At 37.3% G+C, this 12,387-nt stretch overlaps 1 protein-coding gene across 7 annotated transcripts in view; it reads left to right on the top strand.

The window, feature by feature from the left end:
• Window positions 1-12,387, top strand: part of LOC121379359 (pro-neuregulin-2, membrane-bound isoform-like) — a 161,339-nt gene that overhangs the window by 129,567 nt on the left and 19,385 nt on the right. For all 7 annotated transcript variants that reach the window (XM_041507941.1, XM_041507938.1, XM_041507940.1 and 4 more), the window contains 2 exons: window positions 5,307-5,418; window positions 11,901-12,075. In XM_041507941.1, the coding sequence (XP_041363875.1) occupies window positions 5,331-5,418; window positions 11,901-12,075 (263 nt within the window). In that variant the 5' untranslated portion in view covers window positions 5,307-5,330. The remainder of the gene's footprint in view (window positions 1-5,306; window positions 5,419-11,900; window positions 12,076-12,387) is intronic.

Here is a 12,387-nt window from a genome sequence, read left to right as displayed (position 1 = left end):
TATATGCATGGATGTTTTACTGCAATTGACAGGTTATCAGCAGAGGGGCGTCTGTGTCACCACAACGCATTATTTGTTTAATGCACAACGACTTGGAACGGGATCAAAACCCGATTATGACAACCTGCATTAATTGACACATGTTTACCTCGCAGCACGCAGTAAGCTCAGCTTTGAGACACGTGCATGTTTTAGTTATTGATGAGTTAAGTCGGAACTTGTTGTCGTAGTGTCATATGTATCTCTTAACCTTGCCATGAGGAAACGTTGTTGAATTATTAAGTGATCTCCATTGATTTATGCAGCTTCTTCAACAGCTATACATATGTCTGTTAAAAAGGAGATTTACTTTGATGTCAGTAATTAGATCTTGGTGTTTTAAATCTAGATTTACTTTTGCGATAAAAAAAGAGGAAGATTTGTTTATGTATGTTTTGAGTATAGATTTACTTTCTTGATGTGTTTTAAAGGTGTTTTTTTAGGTCAGTAATATTTTATAATGTGAAAACATTCACCATGACCTGACTTGACTAGTTATCTTGATCTTCTTTCAACTCTTCAAAATCGTGATAGCGCGATGTGACGTAGTTGTATTGAGCATTAACCTAAGTTAAAAATTAAAAGTTAAAGTTGTGTTTTGTTTAACGACACCACTAGGGCACATTGATTTATTAATCATCGGCTATTGGATGTCAAATATACATGTATGGTCATTTTGACACAGACATAGAGAGGAAACCCGCTACAGTTTTCCTTTAGTAGCAGGGGATTTTTTATATGCACTATCCCACAGACAGGATAGCACATACCACAGCCTTTGATATACCAGTCATGATGCACTGGCTGGAACGAGAAATGGCTCAATGGTCCCACCGACGGGGATCGATCCTAGACCAGTTTTAAATGCAGGTCATCTGATTAAAGTTTGTTTTATTTCACAACAACACTAGAGCACATTGATTTGATTAATCATCAGCCTTTCATATACCAAGGGGCGGGATGTAGCTCAGTGGTAAAGCACTTGCCTGTTGCACGGTCAGTCTAGGATCGATCCCCGTCAGTGGGATCAGTAAAAGCACTTGAGAACTTTCAGCTAAATTATGAACATAAACTTTTACTTATCTCCAGGTATGACTTCAAAATGTGGGGTTGACAGGGAAAGAGGCAGTTACCCCTGCACCCCTCCCCCTCCCCCCCCCCCCTCCCCATTAAAAACAAAATCCTTTTTAACTTAGAAATGACCATTTGTGTGTGTCCTGAGAAGACCCTATATTACAGGGAACATTTTGTTCAGTATGGCATCGCGATTCACTAGCAGTAGTTGCTCATCAATTTTCAGTTGACTAGAAATATCGCTAATATAGACTTTGAAAACAACATAGTCTCTGTATTACTCTGCCATGATTTAAAAACTAATTTTTTTTTACTGCTGGTTTAGATATTATAGGCTAGGTAGGCCCTTAAATTAGTTAGTGAGTATATGACTTTTTTCCCCATCCCATTCAGTGCCCAACAACTGATATATCAAAGGCCATGATATGTGCTATCATGTCTCTAAAAAAGTGCACATAAAAAATCCTTTGCTGGTAATGATAAACCAAATTCTCTAAAGACTACATGTCAAAATTACCAAATGTCCATTAGCTGATAATTTATTAATCAGTATGCTCTACTGGTGTCATTAAACTAAACAAATTATGTTTTTGTTATTATTATACACTCGGAAACAAATTTCATACTACCTGGTGATACAAAATTAAAATTTCATACGTAATGTTGTAAGGGGAATAGACAATTTTAAGTGAAAAAAGATAAATCATAGAAAAGTGGCAGTGTAACTTTATATTGATTTACTGTCAGGTTCGCCATTAATATCATGTGTGATAGTTATCACAGTATCACCTTAATTATTTACAAGATTTTTTTTGGTGATTTTTTAATATATTTTTTTATTACTTTTTATTTTTTAAAACCAGTAAATGTACTGTGCTTAAAGAGGTTAAAATTTGCTATTTTCACATGATAATGACAAACTGTTTTAATTAATCAATTTGTTGATACATATGTATAATATTTATGAATATACAAACGTCTTTGGTAGAAGGGGCTCGACATAGCCATGTATTTAAGTGTTCGCATAATGTGTGGTCAGTTTGAAATCGATCTGTCGGTGGGCACATTGTGCTATTTATTGTTCCAGCTAGTGCACCACGACTGGTATATTAAATGCTGTGGTATGTGTTATCCTGTCTGTGGGATGGTACATATAAAAGATCCCTTGCTACTAATGGAAAAATGTAGCAGGTTTCCTCTTGAAGATTATATGTCAAAATTACCAAATGTTTGACATCCAATAGCCAATGATTAATAAATCAATGTTCTCTAGTGGTGTCGTTAAACAAAATAAACTTTACTTCTCCTGGGTAAAAAGAAAGTTAAAGCTTGTTTGTTTTTTTTAAGACACCACTAATGCACATTGATTAATTAATTATGGGCTATTGGATGTCATTGGACCATTGTAGCAAGGGATCTTTTAAATGCACTTTCCCACAGACAGGAAAGCACATACCACAGCCTTTGTCCAGTTGTGGTGCACTGGTTGGGACGAGAGAAAACCCCAATGAGCTGAATGGATCCACTGAGGTGGTTTAATCCTGCGACGCAAGCACCTCAAGCAAGCACTTGACTGACTGAGCTAAATGTTGGCCCTTACGTGAATAGGGCCAGACAGTGTTTGCATCAATAATAATGCGCAGTGATAACCTTTCCTTAATTTGTCTCAAAGTGGGCTTTTTATATGCACTTGGTTTACCAAAGGACTTAATGGCTTTTGATGTGTCCTATGGATTATAGAGTCTACAGAGATATCTACTAGCACATCACGTATCTTTGTCTAGGTAATAATCAATCACATGATTAAACTATACCTTTGTGCAATAATGAACATTGTTTTAGATGGTTTTCTGTTAAATGTAAAAAGCTATTCAGAATGAATGTTTTGATAGCTGACACAGGCTGTGCAGAGTGTTTGCTCTCTTACAGATATCCTGTACCTAATGAATCTTGACAGTTTGTGTAGACTTTTTGCACTTGATGGAGTGTATTTGTGAGATGCGTGGGATTGATTTGTAAGTCTGTGTGCACTAGAGCAGACAAAATGTTGTCTTTCTGTAAATTATAGTTAGTTTTTCACTGTAAAATCAGAAGAACTAAGTTGATTAAGTTGATTAATATAACATTACAAACATGGATGGATGCATGGCCCTTGATACCGTTATGTCCCTTAACTTAGGAAATACAAAACAAATTTGTGTTTTGGACCTTTGGGGGGTGGGGGGGACAATACCTAAAGATACTGAGCTGAACTTTTGGGTATGGCTTTATCATTTTCTGTTACAGTTCACGTTTGACTTGCATGGAGATGTGCTTGTTTTTGAAAGAGTTGTGAGCCTTGAACTTGAGATATATGAAAGTTGGTTTTCTGGATTTTTATTTTGACAATGCCTCAAGATATTAAGCTAAAATTTTGTGTATAGCTTTATCATGTATCAAGTTTGACTTTCATCATGATTTACCCATTTTTCACAGACATGTGGCCCTTGAACTTAGGAGATATGGAAATGTGTTTGGCCCAGTAGGAGACATGTATTGCTTTAGCAGTACTCTCAGAATGGATGTTTGTATTTGTTAGGCCCAGTAGGAGACATGTATTGCTTTAGCAGTACTCTCAGAATGGATGTTTGTATTTGTTTGGCCCAGTAGGAGACATGTATTACTTTAGCAGTACTCTCAGAATGGATGTTTGTATTTGTTAGGCGCAGTAGGAGACACGTATTACATTAGCAGTACTCTCAGAATGGATGTTTGTATTTGTTAGGCGCAGTACGAGACAAGTATTACTTTAGCAGTACTCTCAGAATGGATGTTTGTATTTGTTAGGCCCAGTAGGAGACATGTATTACATTAGCAGTACTCTCAGAATGGATGTTTGTATTTGTTAGGCCCAGTAGGAGACATGTATTACATTAGCAGTACTCACAGAATGGATGTTTGTATTTGTTAGGCCCAGTAGGAGACATGTATTACTTTAGCAGTACTCTCAGAATGGATGTTTGTATTTGTTAGGCCCAGTAGGAGACAAGTATTACATTAGCAGTACTCTCAGAATGGATGTTTGTATTTGTTAGGCGCAGTAGGAGACATGTATTACATTAGCAGTACTCTCAGAATGGATGTTTGTATTTGTTAGGCGCAGTAGGAGACACGTATTACATTAGCAGTACTCTCAGAATGGATGTTTGTATTTGTTAGGCGCAGTAGGAGACATGTATTACATTAGCAGTACTCTCAGAATGGATGTTTGTATTTGTTAGGCCCAGTAGGAGACATGTATTACATTAGCAGTACTCTCAGAATGGATGTTTGTATTTGTTAGGCCCAGTAGGAGACATGTATTACATTAGCAGTACTTTCAGAATGGATGTTTGTATTTGTTAGGCGCAGTAGGAGACAGGTATTACATTAGCAGTACTCTCAGAATGGATGTTTGTATTTGTTAGGCGCAGTAGGAGACACGTATTACATTAGCAGTACTCTCAGAATGGATGTTTGTATTTGTTAGGCCCAGTAGGAGACACGTATTACATTAGCAGTACTCTCAGAATGGATGTTTGTATTTGTTAGGCGCAGTAGGAGACATGTATTACATTAGCAGTACTCTCAGAATGGATGTTTGTATTTGTTAGGCGCAGTAGGAGACATGTATTACTTTAGCAGTACTCTCAGAATGGATGTTTGTATTTGTTGGGCCCAGTAGGAGACACGTATTACATTAGCAGTACTCTCAGAATGGATGTTTGTATTTGTTAGGCGCAGTAGGAGACACGTATTACATTAGCAGTACTCTCAGAATGGATGTTTGTATTTGTTAGGCGCAGTAGGAGACATGTATTACATTAGCAGTACTCTCAGAATGGATGTTTGTATTTGTTTGGCCCAGTAGGAGACATGTATTACATTAGCAGTACTCTCAGAATGGATGTTTGTATTTGTTAGGCGCAGTAGGAGACACGTATTACTTTAGCAGTACTCTCAGAATGGATGTTTGTATTTGTTGGGCCCAGTAGGAGACAGGTATTACATTAGCAGTACTCTCAGAATGGATGTTTGTATTTGTTAGGCGCAGTAGGAGACATGTATTACTTTAGCAGTACTCTCAGAATGGATGTTTGTATTTGTTGGGCCCAGTAGGAGACAAGTATTACTTTAGCAGTACTCTCAGAATGATTGTTGTTTGTTTCTTTCAGTGACCACTGCTCGGTGCTGGATGCATGGCCACACATGATCCTGGGGGAACCAGTATGACGTATCCCCTTGTCCTAGTCTTCATACTGGGACCCACACTCCATGGCATTGTTGGTGAGTACACATTTTCAGCGGATTTTACAGTAAAACATCATATAGTCTGTATGCAGCGCGTACGTGCGATCCTGCTAAAACTAAATTTGAATTATATTAGTTTCAGTGAGAACATCTAACCTGGATGCACGCATCTGCAAAATGTACGTGGCCAGCCGCAATGAAATAATAATATATAGTGTATTTGCCCAAAATGCAAGCCACAGATGCCACAGATGCAACAGACACAACAGTCGGACCAAATGCATGTGTCACATCTAGTCCATATGAGCCGTAAGAGCCTGAGAGTAGAGACTCGTCTACCATTTGACCTGTCATAATGCAAGAGGGATTACGGTTGTAGATGTTTTTCTAGTAACAGCACCACCTAACGTCTCGACCACATACTTCAGTTTGATGGCAAAATGTTAATATCTTATTAGATGGGGCTTGGGCAGTTTAGAGGCAGGGGTTGGAGTTACTCTGAAGTTGATCTGTTAGGTGATCCTGGCCATTCATCTACAATGTCCTGGGTTGGAAGAACACGGATGGATGTAGAATTTTTCTATATAGTTGTTGCAACTTCGAAAAAGGGCATCCACAGTATTCCAAGGTACAATAAGGTGTTTTATACATAAACAGTCTTTGCTAGAAACATCCAGCTGACCCTGATATAATATTTCTGCCTCAGTAATTAAATAGTTATTTGTATTCATCCATTAAACACTGGCTTTTCAAGGCACTTCAAAACTAGTATTTGGGTGGGTGGAGGTGAACAAAGTTAACACCCTTTCCCTTGATCCATGCTTAAAAATACCAAGTTTGTATTACCTCTGCCAATTTGCTCGTTATGACCTGTTGACAGTTTGTTTGTAAGAACCAGAACTGTCTGGGTTACCTGCAGCATGCTACGTTGTATTACCTCTGCCAATTTGCTCGTTATGACCTGTTGACAGTTTGTTTGTAAGAACCAGAACTGTCTGGGTTACCTGCAGCATGCTACGTTGTATTACCTCTACCAATTTGCTCGTTATGACCTGTTGACAGTTTGTTTGTAAGAACCAGAACTGTCTGGGTTACCTGCAGCATGCTACGTTGTATTACCTCTACCAATTTGCTCGTTATGACCTGTTGACAGTTTGTTTGTAAGAACCAGAACTGTCTGGGTTACCTGCAGCATGCTACGTTGTATTACCTCTACCAATTTGCTCGTTATGACCTGTTGACAGTTTGTTTGTAAGAACCAGAACTGTCTGGGTTACCTGCAGCATGCTACGTTGTATTACCTCTACCAATTTGCTCGTTATGACCTGTTGACAGTTTGTTTGTAAGAACCAGAACTGTCTGGGTTACCTGCAGCATGCTACGTTGTATTACCTCTACCAATTTGCTCGTTATGACCTGTTGACAGTTTGTTTGTAAGAACCAGAACTGTCTGGGTTACCTGCAGCATGCTACGTTGTATTACCTCTACCAATTTGCTCGTTATGACCTGTTGACAGTTTGTTTGTAAGAACCAGAACTGTCTGGGTTACCTGCAGCATGCTACGTTGTATTACCTCTACCAATTTGCTCGTTATGACCTGTTGACAGTTTGTTTGTAAGAACCAGAACTGTCTGGGTTACCTGCAGCATGCTACGTTGTATTACCTCTACCAATTTGCTCGTTATGACCTGTTGACAGTTTGTTTGTAAGAACCAGAACTGTCTGGGTTACCTGCAGCATGCTACGTTGTATTACCTCTACCAATTTGCTCGTTATGACCTGTTGACAGTTTGTTTGTAAGAACCAGAACTGTCTGGGTTACCTGCAGCATGCTACGTTGTATTACCTCTACCAATTTGCTCGTTATGACCTGTTGACAGTTTGTTTGTAAGAACCAGAACTGTCTGGGTTACCTGCAGCATGCTACGTTGTATTACCTCTACCAATTTGCTCGTTATGACCTGTTGACAGTTTGTTTGTAAGAACCAGAACTGTCTGGGTTACCTGCAGCATGCTACGTGGTATTACATAAACACGTTCTGGTGTTTTGCTCTGGAGGAGGTATGTTATCAGTTGTGGTGGGCTCTGTTCCATAAATACAGGCAGACTGGTGCTGGCAGTGTCTAAATGAGATATAAATATCAGGCTGTGATATGTTTATGTGATAAACCGTTATCAGTTAAGTTGGCTTCAGGGTGTACTGTTTTGATCAGTAAAAAAACCAGATGCCCTCTTCACCCAGTCAAGCCGACACCCTGTTTCCTGCCCTGTAGGTGTTTGTAGTACCTGCCAAAAGAGATATTAACACTTAATTTCATCTAGTATGTAAATTACCTGTTTTACATGAACATGTGCTTCATGACACCACAACCAACCAACATGTATTTTTACCTAGAACTTGCTTTCTGAAAAAAAGTGCAACAATAAGGTGAACAGTTTTGAAAATGAAAACAAAGGTAGAATTATTACATAACTAGTTATTAATTAGTGCTTATTTGTAAAGTTTTACACTATAATACAAGAACATTTAAAAATTAAAATAATAATTATGTTCATTTTTAAATGTTATGTTATCTATAATACATAATGTCTAAAAGTCAATTAACCACACTTTTGAAAGTCAATTAACCAAGCTTTTGAAAGTCAATTAACCACACTTTTGAAAGTCAGTTAACTACGCTTTTGAAAGTCAACCAAGCTTTTGAAAGTCAATTAACTACGCTTTTGAAAGTCAATTAACCACACTTTTGAAAGTCAATTAACCAAGCTTTTGAAAGTCAATTAACCACACTTTTGAAAGTCAGTTAACTACGCTTTTGAAAGTCAACCAAGCTTTTGAAAGTCAATTAACCACGCTTTTAAAAGTCAGTTAAACAAGCTTTTGAAAGTCAGTTAACCAAGCTTTTGAAAGTCAATTAACCAAGCTTTTGAAAGTCAATGAACCACGCTTTTGAAAGTCAATGAACCACGCTTTTGAAAGTCAATTAACCACAGTTTTGACACACGTTTATATTATTAATTTCCAAATCTTGGTGTTTAAGCATGTTGACACCTGTGTTGTGAAGAATGCTTCTACTGACGTGTTTAAACAAATATATATATCGAACTTCTATTGATGTGTTTAAATAAACTACATACTACACTGTAGCTCTAACCATGCATATTACAACACAAGTCAATTATTAATTTTCGACAGGATAGCATAGGGTGGTTTTGTCAACAAGGAAAGAAAATAATGTTTGTTTAATGTCACCTCAGCACTTTTTAAACTATGGCATATGAAGGAAAGTTTAACGACACCACTAACTAGGGCATATTCATTGGTTACTTGGATGTCAAACATATAGAGCCGAATTTGTGAAGCTTGTTTTGTTTGAACACAGGTCTTTAAGTATTATAAATGTATGTAGTTACGCATGTGTAAGTCTTGATCAGGTTTTGTAAATTTGGCCCATAGTCTAAGAGTGGATCTTTTATAGACACCATCCCATAGAAAGGATAGCACACATACCAGTCGTGATGCACTGGCTGGAATAAGAAATGGCCCATCAGGCCCATTGGCGGGGATTGATCCTAAACCGACTGCACATCAGGTGCTCGCTTTACCACTGGGCTACGTCCCGCCTGGCATATGAAAGATCCCTTGCTGCTGTTAAGTAGAGCAGCCTATGTGGTGTACCAGTAGGTTTCCTCTCTCAATATCTACACATACCAAGTGTTAAAATAGCATATACATGTATGTATATATATAAACATCAAAGCAACATACTTTAAAATGGACTGAGGTGACATTAAACAAATAATTATCTTCCTTTCTTTTTTGTTGTATGTGGGGCGGGATGTAGCCCAGTGGTAAAACGTTCGCTTGATGCACGGTTGGTCTAGGATCGATTCCCGCTGGTGGGCCCATTGGGCTATTTCTCGTTCCAGCCAGTCCACCACGACTGATATATCAAAGGCTGTGGTATGTGTTATCCTGTCTGTGGGATGGTGCATATAAAAGATCCATGAAGTGGCGACAGCAGGTTTCCTCTCTCAATATCTGTGTGGTCCTTAACCATGTGTCTGACGCCATATAACCATAAATAAAATGTGTTGAGTGTGTCGTTAAATAAAAACATTTCCTACATTTCCTATTTCTGTGGTATGTGATGGTTCAGCACACCTAAGTACTGAAGATTTGAATTTAATCATTAATGGTGCTGAAAAGAACTAAAACATTTTAAAGATTACATTTGTATATTTTGATACACATAACATGTAAATATATTTTAATTCATAAATGTCGAATGACAGTTGTGTCAAAATTAATCTAAAACACACCAAATGTCTGTTAATTATTTAATATTCAGAATATTTATCTGAACATAGAAATTTATAATATATTTTTACTTTGTGATATACAGTGAAATTTTTCAAAACCGGACTCTCTGTAAACCAGAATTCCCTCAAAACCGGGTGTTGTTAATGGCCCTTTTTTAATAATCATTACAGAACTTAACCTCATTAAACCAGATACCTCTTAAATTTGGACATTTTACTTGGTCCCAAGGGTATCCAGTTTAGAGGGGTTTCAGTCTATATTCAAAATCCTTTACCTTTTTGTCTCATTATATTGACAATAAAAACTATAAGCATAATTTTATGTCCCGTTTTAATGTCGGTGTATAAATGCACAAAACTATGACTTGCTCCAAGCAAGTGCACCATGTGTTCCTCCCACATACATGCATATATATATATATATATATATATATATATATATATATATATATATAAAAAGAGAGTAATAAATAGTACGTTTTATATGTGTCCAAAAAATATCACATTATTGCAAAACGTAATCCATCTAAATTCTTTGCACAGCTTTATCGAATTCCAGAAGATCACTGTACAAATAAAGTGAAGTCATTAACCAACTTAAGTCTGTTTTGGTTCAGTATACATATAATAATATATTGCAGAATGCCGACTTTTGTGATGCTTTTATATAATGTTCGTTGACATACTTCTCCCAGTCGCCATTTATGCTGATTGGTTTTCTAAGTGCACAGATAAATAAACATGGAAGGAACATTTCATCAGCAAAACTAGTTACTTAGGAATGCCGCTGTTTTCCACCGCCATTACTGCAAGTGGCATTATTTTACAAGGGTGGGTTGAGATTATCAATGTAAATATTCCTTTAATAAATATCCTCCACTCTGTTGACATCCACGAACAAATTGGAATTGCTTATACCGTACTTGTAATTGTTTTCTTGAAACAATCTTCATTCAGTGCCCACGAGAAACTGTAGTTTTTAGGTTTTATATACTCTTCAAAAAAAGTAGGGGAACCTGAAATACTAATATTAATATCAACTATTAGGCCGAACATACGTTTTGACCACAGACATCCTAGTAAAGAACGTTCAGGTCTGTTTATCAACACACCAAAACACATTCCATAGTTAGTACGTGCATCACGCAGTTGCCCTGTACACATGCATGTGGTGTCATTCTCGATTTTGACAATTTCCAGGAAGGTCGATTAATCACTGTGGAACATTATTTCTGTCAATCTTTTTCATTCTGTTGATCATACAGTTGTTATTGTTCGGTTTTAGTCATTTTCATTGTTTGAATTTGCAATTTACTGATAAAAGAACGTCAACTTTCAAATTCCACTTCTGATCCCAGTCGTCCTTCAAGATCTTTGGTGGTCATAAAATCTATTGTAATACTGAACTACCGGTTGTAATGTTTGCCCAATTAATTCACTATTATCATATAACCATTCCCCACAGCTAATATACCTTACAATTTTGGCAATTGTAAATTCTTATTAGAATTGTAAATTCTTATTAGAGTTCCCCTACTTTTTTTTGAAGAGTATATAGATATTATTTCTTGTACCTGCTACTTCATGTACATTCTACAGTTTCATCACATATATACATACACTTGTATACCTTGTTTTTGCTTTCTTTTATTGTATATCATAATATGCACCCCTGGGAGCCAGTTAGTAAAATTTGTAAATTTGGTTTCTATAAAAACCAAAAATTATTGAGTCAACCAAGGGCAACAAACTGCCATCAGTGTTATAAAACTCCTAGGGGGCAGGACGTAACCCAGAGGTAAAGCGCTTGCTTGATGTACCGTTGGTCTAGGTTCGATCCCCGTTGGTGAGCCCATTGGGCTATTTCTCATTCCAGCCAGTGCACCACCACTGGTATATCAAAGGCCGTGGTATGTGCTATCGTGTATGTGGAATGGTGCATATAAAAGAACCCTTGATACTGACTGAAAAATGTAGTGGTTTTTTTCTCTAAGATTATATGTAAAAATGACCGAATGTTTGACATCCAATAGCCAATGGTTAATAAATCAATGTGCTCTAGTGGTGGTGTTAAACAAAGCAAACTCCTGACCTATGGTAATTGATATCTCAGCTATGGCAATTGCCATTGTTAAGTTCGAACTCTGTTTAAAATTTATATAACTGTTTTAAATATTTTGTGCTATTATTGCAGATGCCTGTGGACGACAGCCTGCAAAGCCGAACCCGACAGAGTATCCTCCCTTGATCACATCTACTTTGGCCACCCACCGGTTAAAATGCAATGCAGCGGAGACTGAGAAAAAGGGATGTCTCAACGATGGAAAATGTTTTGTGGTATTATTAGGAAACAGGACTACTTCTTGCGAGTAAGTGACAAGATTTCACTTGTTAATTTTTACAGGTCAAACAGTGCTTGAGAAAGTCACTAGCGCTCACAGAAGCTTTAGCTGGCGCCTATGTATTGTAGTAATACAGCTGATAATTTACACTAATTATAGTCCAGACCAAATATTCACTGGACTTGACCGAGTACTAGTGGATTTGTCAAAGCCTGGTCTAAGCCACCCTTGATCACGTCATCAAATGGTCACCAGTACACAGGGCTACTAGAATTTATACAAAATCCACTAGCCATTTCAAAATTTTACTAGCCATGTTAAATATTCACTAGCCCTACT

This window comes from Gigantopelta aegis, chromosome 8 (assembly GCF_016097555.1).
Source record: "Gigantopelta aegis isolate Gae_Host chromosome 8, Gae_host_genome, whole genome shotgun sequence".
NCBI classification, from domain to species: domain Eukaryota; kingdom Metazoa; phylum Mollusca; class Gastropoda; order Neomphalida; family Peltospiridae; genus Gigantopelta; species Gigantopelta aegis.
Note: the sequence above shows the minus strand (reverse complement) of the source record. Positions and strands in the feature narration are given on the sequence as shown.